The sequence below is a fragment of the Microcaecilia unicolor genome, chromosome 3 (genome assembly GCF_901765095.1).
Source record: "Microcaecilia unicolor chromosome 3, aMicUni1.1, whole genome shotgun sequence".
Taxonomy (NCBI): Eukaryota; Metazoa; Chordata; class Amphibia; order Gymnophiona; family Siphonopidae; genus Microcaecilia; species Microcaecilia unicolor.
In genome coordinates, this window is record NC_044033.1 from 126,222,633 (window position 1) to 126,243,555 (window position 20,923).

Sequence of the window (20,923 nt, forward strand, 5' to 3'; positions counted from 1 at the left end):
GTACGCTGCACAAGCTGGCATGTTTGAAAATATAAAAGATTAATCAACAACAAAGAACAGAAGAGCGACGTGGATTTAGTTTGTTTTGAGTGTACACAGAACAGCGGCTGCGCGGGGAAAAGAAAACAGTCTAACCTAAGTGCCTTCAACGTTTTGACGTTATGCCGGCTGCTGTTCTCAATTAAACCTCCTTGCAGCACTTTCTTTGACGCAATTTCCTGTTTCCGGAACGGGCAAGGAGCCGGTGGTGGGATGTGCAGAGAGAGAGAGAGAGAGAGAAGTAAGTAAGTAAGTAAGTTGTGTATGTCACCATGTGGGATGGGACACCAGAGAAGGAAAGCTGGGATTGTTAGTGGGAGACATCAAGTATAAGTTTGAGGGAGAGGTACCGTATCGCGGACAAGGAGGAGAGTGGAAGGTAGTGGTATAGGTGGCAGATCATAATGAGGGGAGACTGGTCTCCCGATCCCCCGAACCCGTGTGAGGAAGGGTGCTTGGCGCGTGGGAGTGTGAGTATAGCTGAACGCGTGTGATTTGGTAACTTTGCCTTCGGCTTTGGCAGAAAATCTCTTCTGCTGTCGGGAATTGATCATGTATCTGGTGTTGCAATTTGGAAGAGGTCCCAGCGGCTGTGCTATGGACCTGGGGGTTTCATAGCTTTATGTGTTGCCTCTTTGGGAGACTGCCAGTAGGGTTGGCCCAACCATTAGGCAAGACTAGGTAGTCATCTAGGGTAGCAGCTTCTAGGGGACAGCAAACAGTAGCTGTTAGCAAAGCAAAACAATAGATCCGACAGCCACGCAAATTCGAAGAACCATCAGCCCACTGCACTAAATATTAGGTTACTCTTCTACTCCACTCTGACATGAAACATCTAAGTACTGATTTTTCTTAAGAAAAGACTGGGCAGTTTTCAAAAAGCCAAAAGAAACATCTCGGATAATCAAAACAAGGAAGTAGTGGAGATGGTCAGGATGAAACAGAGATACAGGAGTCACACAGACCTGTAAAGGATTTATTAAATGACCTGACATGGCAGTGTTTCAGCTTGTGCCTTGGTCAGGAGTCCTATCATAAATAGAGGCTGAGCAAAACTATTTTTTTTTTTTTTTAGTTTCAACCAAAACTGCTACCAAAACTTACTACCTGGTTGAAGCTGATCTGAAAGCAAAATGGTTGTGTGAATGAGAATCGGTGAGGCCCAGGGAGAATTGTAAGAGCTTGTAGTCCACAGCCCTCTGCTAAACTCACCCTCTAGTCCTAGCAGCTGCAAGCACAGGTCAACAACTGGGAGAACAGTCTTTACAAGGACATGTTTAGGTTCCAAGTTAAATATCCTCTGATACAGGAACTTTGTGAGAATGTGATAAATAAAATCATGAGTACCAGTTTTTTATGCTTACCCAAAGTATGCACAAATAACAGAAAGTAGCATAGAGATGTTTCCCATTTTGCATTTAGTTATAAAACTGGTTAAAGACAAGCATGATATAGGGCTCTGTTTACTAAGGTGTGCTAGCATTTTTAGTGCATGCTAAAAATTAGCATGTGTTACCTGTGTAGATGCCCATAGGAATATTATAGGCATCTACATGGCATCCGCTAAAATCACTAATGCGCCTCTACTGCAGTTGAGTAAACAGGACCCATAGATTCTTACTAAAATAGGGTAAAGGAGTCTAGACACTGATATACACTGCATCCATTAGTCAGCCTGATGCACAGTCCAGAATAAAAAAGCCCATTGATGTTACTGAATGCAAGGAATATATGCTCTGAAAAATTACAATCAAGAAAAATATGTTTCTTAAATTTTTTTCTAATATATAAACTTCATTTAATTGTAATATCATTTTCTTACTAACTCTATAAACTGACTAGTACTTGTACTCAAACAATCGTTGCAGGTTCATTTCTCATAGATTCTAGCTCCTGCATGCCACAAGTTTGATTGAAATGCTGTATCTTCTCCAGAGCCTGGAAATTCATTAGAATCACCCAAATAGTGTTTGTCAGAATATATATAATAATTTAAATAATGAATGATCATATTTTACCTCCAAGCAAAGTAACCTCTGCACACATGGACCTAAGCTAATGAAAACTGAAATTAAAAGCCACAGTGCTTTTACATGGCTGACTTTGTGAAACATTTGGAGTGACAGCTGATGTCATATCTTCACAGAGGCTAATTCCTAAGGAACTTATCTTTCCAAATTTGGACACACACACACAAAAATGCAAAGAGTAGCCCCGCTCCCTCTGACTACCTTAATGTCCCTGGTGGTCTAGTGGTGTAGTCAGTCACTTTTGCTCATGTTAGCTCTACTCTCAAAATGGCTGTGGTGACCTGTTACGGCAGTCTTGTGAGAATGGCTGCCATGACCTCTAGTGGCATTTTGAGAGCAGAGCCAGCATGGACAGGGGTGACTGGGGATCACCCCTGCCTGACTACACCCCTAGACAGCCAGGGACTGTAAAATAGGCTCAAGGAGGGGCATCAGCAGGTGAGGGGGGGGGGGGGGGGGGATTTGGAGAGAGGCAACTCCTGTTCAATGGGGAGGGAGAGAGAAACAGGACAAAGCACAAATTTGTGGCTTCCACCAAAAACATACGGTCAGTTTCAACCAAAACCATTGCCATAGCCTTTTGGCTAAAACAGAAATCGGATAGAAAAGAATTTTGGGCTAGTTTCAGCACAAAAATTGAAATTCGGTCTGGCTCTAATCATAATACATACATTTAATTAACAAATAAATATACATGAAAATATAATGTAACCCATAAATCAGTAAAACATATTTTAAAAAGTCATATATAAAAATTGAACATGGAACTGGCATGGTCTATATGTATTGTTAATGGCCCTTCTCATTATGGTCAGTGCTAAAAATGCATGCATAATTGTGCTTTATTTCCTTCTTTGTTTCTAATTGATTCAGATAGTTTTATTACATTAATTTTTTATTGATTCAGAGGTTGAAATAATTGTTTGTGGCCTTGGGACAGCTGCATCATAACACTTTGGGAGAAGTTGAGATTGGTGTACGTAAAAAAATCTGTATGTGGCCACTTATGTCTTGTTTTGCTTTCCAGATAATTTTTCATACATTTTAAAATGGATATTCGACCAAATCATACCATTTACATCAACAACATCAATGACAAAATTAAAAAGGAAGGTAAATACTTTTTTTCTTTGTTTTTTTAAGCATTAAAGCACCATAGAAAATATGTGGTAATGATTTATTCCTAACCTTTATCCCATCTTGGGCCAATAAAACTGAAGGGTTTTGTCCTTTTGTGTTTGTGCATGGCCTTGTCCTTTTAATCCTTGGTCATCTAATGGTCCAGCTGACTCCCTCACAGGGTTCTTCGAAGAATTTCATACATACCTGCAGAAGTTTTTATTATGAGTTTGTGCCTCTGTGGCGCTCATTTTTGAAGCATATGGACAGGGTGAAGTGGATGTCCATGTACTTGAAACATCCAAGTAATGGTTTTGCAATTGCAGAAAAGGGATGTCCAGCACTGCAGTATGTCCAAATAACAAGGGATGTGTGTTGGGAAGGATTAGGGAGGGCCTAAAATCTGGATGTCGAGCAATTACTGAAGGGGACGGAATGTCCATGTCTTAAAAAAGATACCCTTATTCAGACCTTTTTCAGGCACATCCAGGGTATAAAAAGGAGTCCTAATTGAGAAGCTAAGGTATGATGCCTTCATAATCCCCCAGTGGCTACTGTGCCCTCTCCCTGAAAATGAAACCAAAAGAGGATACCAAGCTCTGTGAGAGCTTTAGGTATTATAGGCAGGAAACAAGTCTGGAGCATTAGTGGTTAATACAGTGGACTGTAAACTAAGGGATCCAGGTTCAAGTTTCACTTCAGGTCTTTTATTATTATTATTTGCAATTGTGAGCCCCCCAGAAACAGAAAAAATACTTACTGTACCTAAATATATAAACCACCTGCAAGTTGAAAATCAAGCATTTTCTGGCTGCACTAAAAATGACCTTAGTGCGTGGGAAAAGCCCATACCAGAGCAGTTCAGATTGAATGGGTTATGTCCATCCACCAACGGAAGGAGACGGAGAACAAAATAGTCCCAAGTGAATTGTCCCTTAAGGGAGTAGTGCAGCCTAGAATGTTCTGTATTTTTCTATCTCCTAGAGGATGGTAGATGGATTGTGTAACTCCTGCTTGGAACTTTTCTCAGTTCCTGACATAATTCTACAGTGGTAGCAGTCTCTGTGCTCTGCTTTGGCACCTCCCCTCTTGCCCACTTCATGGTCCTGTCACTGGAATTGCATGATATTATCTGTTTTTCTGAGGAATCTTTTGCCAGTTTACAGTGTGCACAGTCTTCCTCTAGGGTACGGTAGGGGTAGACTCGAAAGCTGCTCCCTTTTTCAGTATAGTGAGACCACTTGTCTTCTCCTCCGGTCTCCTATATGTCTCACCTTTAGCACCTCATTTATTTATTTATTTTGTTGCATTTGTATCCCACCTTATCCCACCTCTTTGCAGGCTCAAAGTGGCTTACAGTAATCATGAGTAGTGGAAGAGTGTTAGTAATATAAACATTTAGTATTGCATGATCTTGGTTAGTATGATGATAAAAACAAAGTAGTAGTATACAAGCAGATTTTAAGAAACAGTTCTGAAATTAAATAGGTGAGTTGTGTAGTGTATATTCACTTGGGTTGGTTTTTTTGGTATGCTCTTTCAAAGAGATGGGTCTTCAGTAATCTGAAGAGCTGTCTTAACGATTCATTTGGAACTATTGCATGCTTTGCTTTGTGGGTAGTCTGCGACATTTCTCCTCTTATCATTGCAGACGAGCTACAAGATTTGAATTTTTTTCTGCACCTTCATTTCCTGTCTCTTGCACCTTGTGCAAAAGGAGTTCTCTCATAGACGACTTGACTGTGGCTTGGTCCAGAATTTTCTGTTGCATGGCAGTTTACATTGGCCTCTGGGACAACCATATCTATAAGTCTCGGGGCAGCAGTTGTCTATCAAATTTCAAGTTTATTTAGGTCTCACTTTGTGGTAAGGCTTGCCTGTGAGTTCTCATGTACTCAGGTTTACCTGCATTCCAGCATCCTTGGATACATGTGCTCAAGTTTATTCTTTCCACACATGGCATGGAAGGTGACATCCTCCACAGGCAGGATTGGAGTTGGATCATATGCAGTAGTGGTTTCAGCTCTAGTAACCTCAGATGTAGCCTCATCTACTATGACTACAGGCGAATTTCCTTGGGCAGCAGCTTCAGAGGTGCTTTCCATGTTATGGAACAGTTTCAGCACCTACCTGTATTTCTTCTGTTGCTTTGCTTTAGTTTGCCATGCATAAATAACCATCAGTATACCACCTGTTGCTCCAGTCAGTGTTTTTACCAACGCCTGCTATAACTTCAACGCAGCATCTTTTATTCTACCTCCCTGTACAAGATGCCTTCATGTTTGTAGCTATTGCCCTTGCTCGCCATTGAAGCTTCAGCTGAGAAGTCCTTTTGCCCTTAGTTACATGCTTCGGCTCTTCCATTCTCATGCAGAAGACACCAGTTTCAGTGTTCTGTTCTGGCTTGCTGTAACCAATTCTGTAGTTCTCTTGTCTTTGGTTGCATCTTGGTGACTGTAGAAGTCTTCCATAGTATTGTCTGGCAGAAACGCCCTATTCCATATCATCAAGCTGATCAATCCATAGACTGGTGGGTTGTGTCCATCTACCAGCAGGTGGAGATAGAGAGCAAACTTTTGCCTCCCTATAAGTGGTCATGTGCTGCCGGAAACTCCTCAGTATGTTCTCTATCTCAGCAGGTGGTGGTCACACACAGCAGCAGCTCTGGCTAGGCCTCCAAGCCTAATTCTTAGGTTTTGTTGAGTGCCTGGGGTTGAGGGCTCTTTTGAGCAAGTGCAAACCTGGTGGTGCCAGGTCCCTCCTTTTCTCCCCCCTCCCGCTGGCTCCGTTAAAAAAAAAAAAAAAAATTTTTGAACGTCTTTAAAGGCGTTTATTTCGACGTTTATTTAAACGTTTATTGCAGCTACTCACTGGGACACCAGGTCGTTACAGCTCGGAGCGGCAAGCAGGTAATTTTTACCTTTTTATAGCGGGCAGGAGGTTCCCCGATTCTTCTCCTCGTGGCATATGGCGTCGGAGGGCGAGGGCGCAAAGAGTCGCTCCCCGGATCGCTTGAGCGCTTCTAGAGGGGATGCGGGGGTCTTAAAGCCTGATTCGCCCTTGCTGGGTGACAGTTTCGTGACCGATGAATGTCCCGGTCCTTCCTCCGGCGTGGCGGTTTTTCCCGCCATAAACGCCCATCCCCCGCTCCTCGCCTCCACCATCTTGGCCGGCCACGCGGCTCGGACGGCTTCTTCTTGGGCCGCCCTTGAGGTTGGAGACATTAATGCCATGAACGCCCTTAATTTGGGCGACGGCACAAAAGCGGCTAAAGTTAAGCGCCGTTCTTCCCGCACGGCTCCTTCGCGGAGTGTCACGCCGGACGCCATTTTGGATGCGCAGCATGTCTCTCCCCCGCTCTTGCGAGCGCCGGTTGAGGGTGCGTCTAGGGCTGTAGCCCAGGCTGCGGTAGTGCACAGTCTGGGGGGTTTCTCCCCCGAGTTTGTTTTGCTGCTGCATCAGGCCTTCCTTATGCAAAACGCTGCCCCTGCTCCCTCGTCTGGTAAAGAGGTTGAGGTTCCCAGAGGTAAACGCCCTCGGGTTGATTCCCAGGCCTTGGAGGACTTTGTCTCCTCCGATGTAGATGAGGGCAGCGTATCTGAGTTCTCCCAACGGTCCTTTGCGGATTCCTTGGAGGAGACGGATCCCCGCTCGGATGGAGCGGATGACCCCTCTGCAGCGCGGCTTTTTAGCTCAGAGGATTTGCCCAACCTGTTGATACAGGCCATGGACACTTTGAAGATTTCCTCTCCGGAGGACGTCTCTCCCTCAGCCCCTGTTGGCTCTGCCATTATGCTGGGGACGAAGCGCCCGCCTAGAACCTTCCACGTGCATGATGCCATGCACACCTTAATTTCGGCTCAATGGGATGTCCCTGAAGCGAGCCTTAAAGTGGCTAGGGCTATGTCCCGCCTCTATCCTTTGACTGAAAGTGAACGTGAGGCCTATCTGTGGCCTACCGTGGATTCTTTAATCACTGCGGTGACTAAGAAAACGGCGTTGCTGGTGGAAGGTGGCACGGCCCTAAAGGACGCCCAAGACAGAAGATTGGAGGCGGCCTTAAGGTCGTCCTTTGAGGCGGCTGCTTTAAGTTTGCAGGCCTCAGTTTGCGGCTCCTATGTGGCCAGGGCGTGCCTGACTATGGTGCAGCGGGCTTCCCCCTCGGATCATTCCTTGAGGGCTGATTGGCCGGCCCTGGAATCGGGCTTAGCCTACTTGGCAGACTTGCTGTATGATGTCTTGAGGGCCTCAGCTAAAGGCATGGCTCAGACAATCTCTGCGCGGCGGTGGCTTTGGCTGAAACATTGGTCTGCTGACCACGCCTCTAAATCCCGCCTGGCTAGATTGCCTTTTAAAGGCAAGCTGCTCTTTGGGGTCGAGCTGGACAAAATCGTGACCGATCTCGGCACGTCTAAGGGCAAGAAGTTACCAGAGGTCAGGGCTCGGGCTAGTACTCGCCCCGGTACCTCCAGAGGACGGTTTCAGGAAGCCCGTCGGTACCGCCCGGGTAGGTCGGGTTCCTCTGCCCCCTCTTCCTTTAAGAGGAATTTCTCCCCCAAGCAGCATTCCTTTCGCAGAGACCGCCGTCCCGGAGGTGCTCCCTCCGGTCCTCCCCCAGGGTCTCGTACCCAATGAGGGGGCCTTGGTCCACGCCCCAGTGCAGATTGGAGGACGGCTGTCCTCGTTTCTGGGCGAGTGGACCACAATAACTTCAGACGCTTGGGTGCTGGAAGTCATCAGAGACGGCTACAAGCTAGAGTTCTGCCGACCCTTAAGAGACGGGTTTGTACTCTCTCCCTGCAAGTCTCCGGTCAAAGCTGTGGCAGTGCAGCAGACTTTGGACAATCTGATCCGCCTGGGGGCGGTCGTTCCGGTGCCAGAAAGTCAGCTTGGCAAGGGGCGTTACTCCATTTACTTTGTGGTACCAAAGAAAGGAGGTTCTGTCCGGCCTATCCTCGACCTCAAAGGGGTCAATCGGGCCTTGAAAGTGCGGCACTTTCGCATGGAGACTCTCCGCTCTGTTATAGCGGCAGTGAAGGCAGGGGAGTACCTGGCATCCTTGGACATCAAGGAAGCGTACTTGCATATTCCCATCTGGCCTCCTCATCAACGCTGTCTGCGTTTTGCAGTCCTGGGCCGACACTTCCAGTTCAGAGCCCTCCCGTTCGGGTTGGCTACTGCTCCGTGGACCTTTTCCAAAGTAATGGTGGTCATCGCGGCCTTCCTGCGAAAGGAAGGAGTACAAGTCCATCCTTATCTGGACGACTGGTTGATCCGAGCCCCCTCTTATGCAGAGTGCGGCAAAGCTGTGGACCGGGTAGTTGCTCTTTTGAGCTCCCTGGGATGGATCATCAACTGGGAGAAAAGCCAGCTGCGCCCGACTCAGTCCCTGGAGTATCTGGGAGTTCGATTCGACACCCAAGTGGGCAGAGTGTTCCTGCCAGACAATCGGATTGTCAAGCTTCAGGCTCAGGTGGACCAGTTCCTAGTAGCCTCTCCTCTTCGGGCTTGGGACTATGTGCAGCTGTTGGGCTCTATGACGGCCACGATGGAAGTTGTGCCCTGGGCCAGGGCTCATATGAGACCACTACAACAATCTCTGCTGCAGCGCTGGACTCCGATGTCGGAGGATTATGCTGTGCGCCTTCCCTTGGACCCAGCAGTGCGCAAGGCGCTGAGCTGGTGGATGCAGACAGACAAGTTGTCTGCGGGAATGCCTCTGGTGACCCCGGAGTGGATTGTCGTCACGACGGACGCCTCTTTGTCGGGTTGGGGAGCCCATGGCTTGGGAAGGACAGCGCAGGGGCTCTGGTCTCCTGCAGAGGCAAAGTGGTCTATCAACCTCCTGGAACTCAGAGCCATTCGGTTGGCGCTTTTGGAGTTCATCCCGGTACTGGTGTTGAAGCCGGTACGGGTCCTGTCGGACAATGCCACGGCTGTGGCCTATGTCAACCGTCAGGGAGGTACCAAGAGCGCCCCTCAGTGGGCAGAAGCGAACCTGGAGCAGCTGTCAGCGGCCCACATTGCCGGAGTCATGAATGTCAAGGCGGACTTTCTCAGTCGCCATACCTTGGAGCCCGGAGAGTGGCAGCTATCTGCTCAGGCGTTCTTGGACATCACGAAGCGCTGGGGCCAGCCGAGCCTAGATCTGATGGCGTCATCGGCCAATTGCCAAGTGCCGCGCTTTTTCAGCAGAGGACGGGACCCTCGATCCCTGGGAGTAGATGCTCTTCTCCAACAGTGGCCGACTCAAGAGCTTCTCTATGTGTTCCCGCCCTGGCCCATGTTGGGCAGGGTGCTAGACCGGGTGGCAAAGCATCCCGGCAGGGTAATCCTGGTGGGTCCGGATTGGCCCAGACGTCCCTGGTATGCGGACTTGATCAGGCTCTCAGTCGACGATCCTCTGCGGCTGCCAGTGGAGCAGGGCCTGTTACATCAGGGTCCCGTGGTGATGGAGGATCCCTCCCCCTTTGGTCTTACGGCCTGGCTATTGAGCGGCAGCGTCTGAGAAAGAAGGGCTTCTCAGACAAGGTCATCGCCACTATGCTGAGAGCGAGGAAACGCTCTACTTCTACTGCTTACGCCAGGGTTTGGCGTATATTTGCAGCGTGGTGTGAAGCAGGCTCACTTTCTCCCTTCACTGCTCCAATTTCTTCAGTGTTGGCGTTCCTGCAAGAAGGTCTGGAGAAAGGCCTGTCGCTCAGTTCCCTTAAAGTCCAGGTAGCGGCTCTGGCTTGCTTCAGGGGCCGCCTGAAGGGTGCTTCCCTGGCTTCGCAGCCAGATGTGGTGCGCTTTCTCAAGGGAGTTAATCACCTGCGCCCTCCTCTGCACTCAGTGGTGCCTGCGTGGAATCTCAACCTGGTGCTAAGAGCATTGCAGAAGCCGCCTTTTGAACCCTTGTCGAGGGCATCTCTGAAAGACCTGACGTTGAAAGCAGTCTTTTTGGTGGCTATCACTTCAGCCAGAAGAGTTTCCGAGCTCCAGGCGCTCTCATGTCGAGATCCCTTTCTGCAGTTCACTGAGGCAGGAGTGACTATTCGCACAGTGCCTTCCTTCTTGCCCAAGATTGTTTCTCGCTTCCATGTGAATCAGCAGCTCTGTCTCCCTTCCTTTCGTAGGGAGGACTACCCAGAGGAGTACTCTGCTCTTAAATATCTGGATGTGAGACGAGTCATCATCAGATACTTGGAAGTGACCAATGAGTTCCGGAAATCGGATCATCTGTTTGTCCTGTTTGCAGGTCCTCGTAAGGGTCTGCAGGCTGCTAAGCCTACAGTGGCAAGATGGGTCAAGGAAGCCATTGCAGCGGCTTATGTGGCCGCGGGGAAGGTGCCGCCTATCCAGCTGAAGGCTCACTCCACTAGAGCTCAGGCGGCCTCGATGGCAGAGGCCAGGTCCGTCTCCTTGGAAGAGATATGCAAGGCGGCAACTTGGGCTTCGGCTCATACATTCTCCAAGCATTACCGCTTGACTGTGGCTGCACGGGCGGAGGCCCGGTTTGGAGCTTCAGTGTTGAGGTCAGGGATTTCAATGTCCCGCCCTGGGTGAGTACTGCTTCGGTACATCCCACCAGTCTATGGATTGATCAGCTTGATGATATGGAAGGTAAAATTATGTATCATACCTGATAATTTTCTTTCCATTAATCATAGCTGATCAATCCATAGCCCCTCCCAGATATCTGTACTGTTTTTATTCTGGTTGCATTTCAGGTTCAAGTTTAGTCTTCAGTTACTTCAGAAAGACTTCGTGTTCAAGTTTTTTCACTTGGATTCTTCAAGAGTTGAGACGAGTTTGTGTTACAGTGAGCTGCTGCATTCCTCTCCCCTCCGTTTTACGGGGCTGGATTGAGATTTAAATTCTGCCGGCACTCCCTCCCGCTTCGTGCGGCTGTAGGGCAGCTTTGTACCCCTCCCGCTTCGGTGGTGTTAGGGTCAGTCAGCTCCTCCCGCGGTTGCGGTTGCAGGATAAGCCAGATCCCCCCGCATCGGCGGGTGTGGTGTCCCTCCCCCGCTCCGCGGGGATGAGCTGGACGGATTCCCCTCCCCCACTTGTGTGGGGATGAGCTGGGTTAATTCCCCTCCCCTGTTTCGGCGGTGGTGAGCTGGGCAGAGTGTCCCTTCGTGGGTGTAATTCTCTAAGTGCTGAGTCCTGCGGATGGAGCTTTGATATCGACATACTGAGGAGTTTCCGGCAGCACATGACCACATATAGGGAGGCAAAAGTTTGCTCTCTATCTCCACCTGCTGGTAGATGGACACAACCCACCAGTCTATGGATTGATCAGCTATGATTAATGGAAAGAAAATTATCAGGTATGATACATAATTTTACCTTCTGTTTATTCTTTGTTAGCGCTCTGGGTACGTGGCCTTAAGCCTTCAATTTAGGGCCGCCTTAGTTATTCTGGGACTACTGGCATCTCTATTTTGTCTTTGACGTAGTTGAATACTAGATGGTCCTGTATTTTTGTTGATTCCTGTTACTTTGTTATTTAATTCTTGAAGTTCTGGATGGCCTCTGTTACTGCAGTAGTATCTAGCTATTGTTTATTTAATCTTTCATGGTACTTTTCTCAGAGTACTTACATGTTTCCTTCAGTTCACTTTCTAGTATGTTTCTTCCTTATCTTGCAGGTTATTATTCGTTGCCTTAATCCTGCCCGGTTAGGGTCACTGCTTTCCTACATCTCATTCATTCAGGATTGTTGTAGTATGGATGAAAAGGAAGGAAAAATGTCTTACCTGATACTTTTCTTTAGTCCTACCAGACCAGTCAAGAATAAATGGGTTATCAGTTAAGACATTTTCCATCTGTTTCTCACAACTCATTTCAATATAAAAGCAATGGCTTTTCCAAGTCTTCAGGTTAATTTATGTACTCTTCTTTCAGGAGCTTGTCCATACCTCCTTTGAATCTGGATATGCTAGCCACCTTTATCACATCCTCTGGAAACAAGGTGTTGATGTCCCTCTACAAGTTGTTGGTGAGGCCCTACTTGGAGTATTGTTGACTTTTGGAGGCCGTCTCTCTCTAAGGGCGTAAGAAGACTTGAGGTGGTTCTGAGAAAGGTGACAAAAATGGTACAGGATTTGCATCATAAGACGTATGAGAAGAGACTGGAAGACCTAAATATGGAGTAGTGGCACAGTATGTGAAAAATAATAGAATGGCTGAAATGCAGGGAACCTGGGGAAAAGAAGAAGCTATATGGATCATCCTGGAATGAGAAGATGGAACCTGTATCCACATGGGTGTTATCTTTAGACCTCTGTCACAAATAGAGAAACTGGATAAAGATCTCATTGACGATATCCATACCTTGGAATGAAAGAGGAGGTGCTGTTGCTGGGAGATTTCAACCTGCCTGATGTGGATTTTAACGTCCCATCAGCAGAATTGAAAAGAAGCAGAGAAATTGAGGATGCCTGCTCAAAGTGCTTTGCTCAGACCAGTGATGATATAAATGTTGACCAGCTGATCAACATTTATAATCCAAAGCTGTGCAGAATAGAGCCACTTGACCTCCGTGAAACCCTGCTTCTGTTTCTGCAAGGCCATAGTGGAGAGAGCCAAAGAATTTTGATTTTGACAATGAGTGAGAGCTTTTATTTAAGTTTAGCCACCTGTAAGATCGTCCTCTTATCAGCAAAATTGTGTAAGTTCGGTATGAGAGTGTGTGTGGTGTGCCTTGGGAGGCTGACACAGGCGCAGACATCCAATGTGTATTGTCAGTTGCTTTTTAGCATGAGGTCTAAAGCCGTGGTGGCCATTTTGCGAGAAGCTCCACTGCATTGGCTCCCTCTGCTTTTTCAGGAAAACCTTTGAACCTCAAATTATTGTAGCAAAAGTGATTTTCATAGTACTTTTTTTCTCTCCCCAAAAGGACTTTGCACTACCTTTTCAGCTTATCGATTTTGCTTCCATTGAAGGTGAACACATCTTCAATCTATTCACCCTAGTTTCCACTGCTTTAATTTGCCCTCCTGCTCCCGGACTGAGGGGACCAACTCTCTTATTAGTGACTTTCTCCAGTTTAGAGTCGGTGCTCTTGATAAGTTTGTCAGAGAAATTATTAAGCACCTAATGGATTAAACCTGTGCTGAGTTCTCCAGTATCGAGATCCATTGCCTGCTCTCCCTGGGTGAGGGCCCTTCCAGCTGGGTCCCTTAAGTCTGTTCCTACTAGATCTGCTTCTCCCGATTTGGCTTTATGGGCACTATCTGCCCACGTATTTGGAATTGATTTCTTTGAGTGAGTCTTAGACTTAATAAAACTAACATTTAGATTTTGCACTACTGTTTTTATTACAGAATAATGTAGGGACCACTTGAAGCTGTGCTGTTAGCGCCTCAAGCATATCACGTGACTGTTCACACTTTTGATGGGCATTCAACTGCAAACATTTTAAGATTGCTCTTCGAGGTTCTCCTCTGTTACCAGGTTGAATTAGTTCCAGCTGCATGGGGAGGCAAGGAAGCACTATTCATTAGTGAGTGTTTTGATGGAACTTTGTAGGTCCTGATGAAGACTCTTAAATCTCTGTAAACCTGGATGATGTAATGGTGCAATTTGATAAATTTAAAAGAGTAGCAAATTGCCTGGACCAAATGGTATGCATCCCAGAGTACTGATTGAACTAAAGGTGCCCAACTAAGGGTAAGGTGGCATCTAAGGCCACAGTTGCTCAATAGATCAGAGTCCATTTCCTCTGCTTAATTGCTTTTGGGTAAGTGATCTTTTTCTCTGAAGGCTTACTCCACTAATAGACTTTAAACTTTCTGGGTGGAGTCTTGCGGTTTTCCTCTGGATGAAATCTGTATGGTTGCTACTTGGGTCTCATTACACTCTTTCGAGAGACATTATGGAGTGGACGTTGCAGCTAGATCAGAGGCATCTTTTGTATCCCCGGTTCTTTCTGCGGCCATCTTGGTTTGCTACATCCCATCAGTTTTTGGATTCATATGCTGCTGATGATAAGGAAGGCAAATTATATCTTACCTGATAATTTTCTTTCCTTTATTCACAGCATATGTATCGTAATCCTGCCCTGTATTTCTGATTAGGTTTTGGGTATCTATTCAGGTTCCGAATTTGTTTCCAGTTCTTCATACGTCATGCGCTATTATTGTTGCACAGGATTCCCTGTGGGGGAAGGAGATAGTTGTGTTCTCTATCTCCATCTGCTGGTAGACGGACATAACCCATCAGTTTCTGGATTCATATGGTCTGACTAAAGGAAAGAGAATTATCAGGTAAGACACATAATTTTACTATAATGGACAGATCTTTATCTTGGTTCCATCTGGTGTTCAGGGATATCTGACCTTTTGTAGAACAATTAGACCAGATATGCCAAATGTCCCTTATGAGCTGAAATATTCTGTTTCCTGTGGGTTGTACCATATTACCCAGAAAATTATCTGAAACTCATAATCCAAAACTTGTTCATAATCTTCATGTTTGAAGTCTTTATCTGCCATCTCCTGTGTTGCGATCACAGATCAGATAAACATCTGAAAATAATGCAATAGGGTTGGCCCAGTGGCTGAGTACTATTACAGCTCTTCTGGTGGGCCTGGTTAGTTTCCTTAGCTCAGCTTTTCTTCTTCAGCCTGGCACATTGATATGAGCTTCCAGCATTGGTATTTCTATAGCGTTCCTAAGTTGTACCATAGTGAATCTTACTTGCCAGAACTGGGGTGAATACATATTGGGTTCTGGCAAGAACTTCATTCTGTCTATTGGCAGAATGCTGTTGCTCCAGTGACTGGCCTAAATAAGGCAGAACCCTGTGCAGTTGCCAGTAAGTTTGTTCCCTGAGAAGGATTGGTTTTGATTGAGCCAGATATCTGAACCCCAAAATAAAATAGCTGTACTCATTATTTGCCTTTTTGTTTTTTACAGAACTGAAGAGATCTCTTTATGCATTGTTCTCTCAGTTTGGTCATGTAATGGGCATTGTGGCATTAAAGACAATGAAAATGAGAGGACAAGCTTTTGTCATCTTTAAAGAACTTGGTTCCGCAACTAATGCTTTGAGGCAGTTACAAGGTTTTCCATTTTATTCTAAACCAATGGTAAGTGATTGCACTAGTGAATTCTGAACAATGATCCGAGAGCCGTATTTAAACTATTCCATCTACATTTATTTGTCTCTTTATCATTCTAAACTAGTGGAAAAATGAATTGCTGCTGTGCCTGGCCCAGACAGAAGATCAGATTAGGTGGAGAAAATCAGGTGTTAAGGGTGGGAGAAGGTTCAGTAAGACAGGAAATATTCTACAGGGCAAAATGAGAGAGAAGCAAAAAAAAAAAAAAGTGACATACAAGTGCAAAAATGAACAAAATAGAGCAAAAGAAGTGAAAGTAGCCCCATGCCTTGTTCCTTGGCTCATAAAAATTTGGCTGATGCATGTTTTAAAAAATTCTTCCTGCCCCTGCTAGTGACTATCAAAAATATTGGAGGCATCAATTAGCTGAAGTGATTCAGTCATTGGTTTGATATGACAAAAGATTCTACTTCACTTCCCACCGTGAGATACAGGGCTTGAAATGAAATGTTTTGCTTTTCTATGATTTGGGGGCTTAATTATATTGTACTTGTGCTCCCTACTACTTCATAGGCTGTCCTTTGTCAGTGTTAACGTGGTCCAGGTCAGAGTTGAGGGAGGTTTTTAATTTTAATCATGTTTCACACACATGTTTTATTCATTATATAATGTACTATGTCTTTATTTTATGTAGAGTGGTTTTTTATGACCCCTGAAGCAGGCAGGTTTGATCGCCGAAACACGGCCCCATGTCGGATCTCACCTTGGTGCCTCAATAGTAAAACTTTTGATATTGCCACTCCTTGTGTGGAAGTTGTTGTGGTATCCCCTACTCCAAAATATGAACTGCAGATCACTATGAAAGTGCCTCAGTGCTAAACACCCCCCCACAAGGAACAGATAAAATAATCATGGCAACTTTTTTTTTTTTAATTTGTAGAAGTTTTTATTAGGTTTTGAGAGACATTACAGAGACAAATAAGTCACATCCATCAACATAGGCAAATAGAACGCAGGTATAAAACCGTGTGATTTCAAACTAACAGCAGAAACATTAATCTCTCAAAATTAGAGAGTTCGCTTACAAAGTACTCCTAAGATTTGTAACAAGTTTTTACATGATACCTCCTCCCCAAAGGAAAAAAAAAACAGCCCTCCCCCTGTTCCCCCACCTCCTCCCCCCACCTTCCAACCACAGACTCTTGACACAAAGGGTTCCCAAATATCTTCCCACTTGGACAGAGTTTTGTGACTTATGGCCCAAAGCCTCTCCGTTTCACAAATGTACCATAGCTTATTTGCGGCCAGGGTGACGCTAGCGGCCGACATAGCATGGCGAACCAATAAGGACTGGGATGTAGTAAGGCCAGGACGTTTTTTTAGGAAAAAAAAATTTCAGGTGACCACTTTATAGGTTTAGAGAGCCAACTGTGGAATCTGTGTTGAATTGCTTTCCAGAAAGCCCGAGACTTAACGCAAGACCACCAGAGATGACCCATAGTACCCTTCTGCCCACACTTCCTCCAATACAATGGGGATGCCTTCGGAAACATGTGATGAAGGCGCGCTGGAGTCAAATACCACCTGTATAAAATTTTTACAGCATTTTCTTTAAAAGGAACAGAAATAGAAATCTTCGATAAAGCGTATTCCATAAAATTCCAATCATTATCACCCAATGTCAAGCCCAGTTCCCGATGCCAGCATAATCAATGCTCAATGGGAGGCTGCACCTGCCTACGCTGATAAGTATATAAGCAAGTGATAAGACGCCTCGTTCCTTTAGAGTGCTCACACAAATTTTCCAAAAAGGAGTCCTCTCGAATTACCTTGGCCTTTATTTCAACTGCAGAAAGAAAATTTTTCACTTGAGTATAAGCAAAAATATCCTTAGAAGAAATTGCATATGTTTCAGCCAAAGTATTGAGTGGAATAAAGGTTTCTTCATCAAAAAATTGACCCCAGGTCTCTAGACCTGCAGAAAATCAATTCGGGAAAGGCCCTGGTTCAAGACCAGATGGGAAAAGGGGGTTATTTGTTACTGATGTAAGTTTGGAAAGGACCAAATCGGGCTTGACAAATAAACTATCCCAATAGTAAAAAGTTGTCAAAATCGAGGGACAAACATCCCTTCCCAGTGAACGATATCTCCGAGGAAGCCACATTGATGAATGCAAAGGGCACGAGCCTACTCAGTCCTGCTCCAACCCAATCCACCGCTTCTGGGGGCTCGTGTGAAACCATTCAATAGCAGTCCGAGCCTGAGCAGCTTTGTAATACCAATACACGTTCGGAACACCCAAACTGCCCTTTGTCTGATCCCAATACAGCAATGTTCTAGAGAGACATGGACATTTATTAGACCAAATGAAGCGAAGAAGGCGATCTTGGAGACCTGAGAGAAAGTTACGAGACAAACGAAGAGGAAGAACCTGGAAGAGATACATCAAATGTGGCAACACATTCATTTTCAGAGTAGCAATCCGTCCAAACCATGATAACTCAATGGAACCCCCAAGCCTCCAGATCTTTGTATAGTTTCCCGCAAGAGGGGAGGGTAATTAGCCGAGAATAAATCGGAAAAGTTCTTGGTAAGAAGAATCCCCAAATACTTGATACCTCGGGTTACCCACCAAAAAGGGAAGGCTTGTTGTAAAGATTGTAAAATCGGACTAGAGATACCAATAGCCATAGCTTCCGGTTTAGTCATATTGAGCTTGAATCCCGAAACGGAGGAATAGTCCGCTAAAAGCTTAATTAAGTTAGGCATGGAGAGTAACGGTTTGGTTAAGGAAAACAAGATATCATCAGCAAACATTGCCAACTTGTATTCCTGATCACCTACCATAATGCCCGAGATATTAAGATTAGACGAATAGCAATAGCAAGGGGTTCCATACCCAAGGCAAATAGCATTGGCGATAGAGGACATCCTTGGCGTGTCCCCCTAGACAAAGGGAATGTAGGAGAATTGCCACCATTAATTCACACACACACTCTAGGAGAGTTGTAAAGAGCTTGAGTCCAATCCCTAAATCCCGACCCAAATCCCAATTGCTCCATAACACTGATCATGAAAGGCCAATGAACATGGTCAAATGCCTTCTCGGCATCTAACCCCAGAAGACACAAGGGGTTTTTTCACTTTGTAGCTGATGCAGCAAGTTAACCATTCGACGAACATTATCTTTAGCTGGTCTTTGGGGAACGAACTCAACTTGATCAGGATGGATTAGATCAGGAAGAACTTTCGCTAGTCGATTCACTAGGACCTTAGCTATAATTTTAACATCAGAATTAAGAATGGAGATAAGACGATAGGTGGCACAGTCCATCTTGTCTTTGCCTGGCTTCAGAATGACTGCTATCCAGGCTTCCATCATAGAGGGAGGTAAAACCTCCCTTTCCCAGACTCCATTAAGAATCTCGACCAAGAGAGGAGCAAGCTCCCCCCTAAAAGTCCTAAAAAAGTAATTTGGTAAGCCATCCAAGCCAGGTGCCTTCCTGGTGGGCAGATCCTTAATAACTTTAACAACTTTGTCCACTTGGATGATGCCATCTAACAGACAACGTTGCTCCTCTGTCCAAAGAAGGAAGGTTCTGGGTTGATAAAAAGGCCCCAGTAGCATCCGGGTGAATTGTAGAATTGGCCAAGTATAAAGACTGGTAGAAGGACTGGAAACGCTGACGAATCAAAGAAGACTTAGCACTGTATTCTTACCGTCTCCAATCCGGAGAATAGTATGATCAAATCTTTGCTGCCTCAATTTAAGGGCCAACGAATGACCGGGCTTATTATGATTAAAGTACTGGAGTTGCTGCTGTTGGCCCCGGAAAAAGTGCAGTTGGGCCTAGTAAATATTATCTAATCTTAATCGGAAAGCTTGGATCTGCCTCAGAATAGAGATCGAGTGAGAAGACTTATGAAGATCCTCCAAATGAGACAATTGTGAGATGCAGTCTGCAACTTCCTTTCGCCCTGCCCAAGCGCTTGCCTGTTTTAAGAAAACCCCCCTCGTTACACCCTTTAAGGCATCCCAAACAATCCCCAGAGAAGGACCCGAGTTCAAATTAATGTCAAGGTATTCCCTCAAGAGTGTTCAATAGTTGGCTAAAATCTTATCCTCCTCCAGCAAGGAGACGTTTAAAGTTCACCTACTATTCTTGTCTTCCTCAAAAAAGGATGACAGCTGAACCCAGGTCAGAGAATGGTCCGAAATAGTAATGAGGCCAGTATCTGAGAGGCAACCCCCCCTGAATCAAAGAGATATCAAATAGCAAATGGTCAATACGGGAGTAAGAACCATGAGAATGGGAATAAAAGGAATAGTCCTGTTCCTTTTGATGATGTAGTCGCCACACATCGCACACGGCTAAAGCTCGGGCTAGGTCAACCAGCGCTTTAGAGTTTTTAACATCGATTCCCGACACTGCACCAGACCTATCCAAGGCTGGGTCAAAAGATGCGTTAAAGTCGCCTACTAATACCAGTTTACCATAGGGATCAAATTGGACAACTTTGCCAAGCCTGACAAAATATTCCCCTGAGATTCGTTGGGCGCATAAACAGCGACCAGGGTAAAAGCTAAATTATTCAATAATACATGTAAAAGGAAAAATCTACTAGCAGGGTCATGCCTGGTTTTCAACACCTGAACCTGCAAGGAAGAGTGAAGCAAGATTGCAACCCCCCCCCCTTGTTTCTTCAGTGCATCAGCAGCAGAAGCACAATAGACATGGGAATAATGATGATGAGTCAAATATTTTTAGTGTTCCCTCTTTAAATGAGTCTCCTGTAGAAATACAACATGAGGTTTATGGAACAGTAATTCCTTAAATAGCTTTTGAGGAGAGTTCGGACCCTTAACATTGTATGTCAAGAACTTTAGATCCACACTCATTTAAAACTTCAATGTATAGGCTTGTTAACTCTGGTAGAACATGGAAACCAAGCAGACCAAAACATGTTGGAAGGAGAAGGGAGAGAAAAAAAAAAACCCTACACACTCCCCCTCCCCAACCTCTTTCACACAACTCCACACTGACACTCTACCCACTTCCAAGCAACCCACCCAACACTCACACTCTCCGTCAGACCCCCCCCCCTCAACGCCCACCACCACTCAACCCCTCCTCCCATTACACATCAAACTATGGCCTCAAGGGAGACCAGGATGGGTAAAAAACAGAAAGGAAATAGATATCACAGCACCCAACCATCCTACCCAAACCACCCCCCCCCCCCCCACCCACCACAAGCATCCTCCCCCCCCCCCCCCGCTACAGACTACAACCCCCCCCCCAACCTTCATACCTTCATGTATTATCTAAAAGCAGCTATTAATACTAGCAGTTCAACCCTTATTAGAACATACACATGAGTAAGCGCAAATCGTTAGGCAGTCCCATCAGAGAGTCAAACATGTGAGGAAATCCTCGACTTATGTGCAACCCGCTTCCATTTTTGCAAACGATCCTTTGTAGAGGTGGCTATTTCCACCGGCGGGACAGGTGACTGGGACAATCCTGCCTCGTGCAAAGCCTTCCATGTCTCCGAAAGATGGCAGACACGATGCATTTTACCCCTCTGGAGTGAAAAGCAGGGCAAACGGAAAAGCCCATCTGTAGGAAATCTTCCCCTTGGTTAGAACTTCCAGAGCCGGCTTCATGAGGCACCTTTGG

General features: G+C 45.7%; 1 protein-coding gene across 5 annotated transcripts in view; it reads left to right on the plus strand.

The window, feature by feature from the left end:
• The first annotated feature begins 226 nt into the window (after positions 1-226).
• Positions 227-20,923, plus strand: part of SNRPB2 (small nuclear ribonucleoprotein polypeptide B2) — a 42,788-nt gene continuing 22,091 nt past the window's right edge. The window contains exons 1-4 of one of the 5 annotated variants that reach the window (XM_030195145.1): positions 262-280; positions 1,115-1,194; positions 3,097-3,182; positions 15,096-15,268. In XM_030195145.1, the coding sequence (XP_030051005.1) occupies positions 3,119-3,182; positions 15,096-15,268 (237 nt within the window). In that variant the 5' untranslated portion in view covers positions 262-280; positions 1,115-1,194; positions 3,097-3,118. Of the gene's footprint in view, positions 289-1,114; positions 1,195-1,259; positions 1,349-3,096; positions 3,183-15,095; positions 15,269-20,923 lie in introns of those variants that run through there. The other 4 variants (XM_030195143.1, XM_030195146.1, XM_030195147.1 and 1 more) reach the window with 4 other exon arrangements.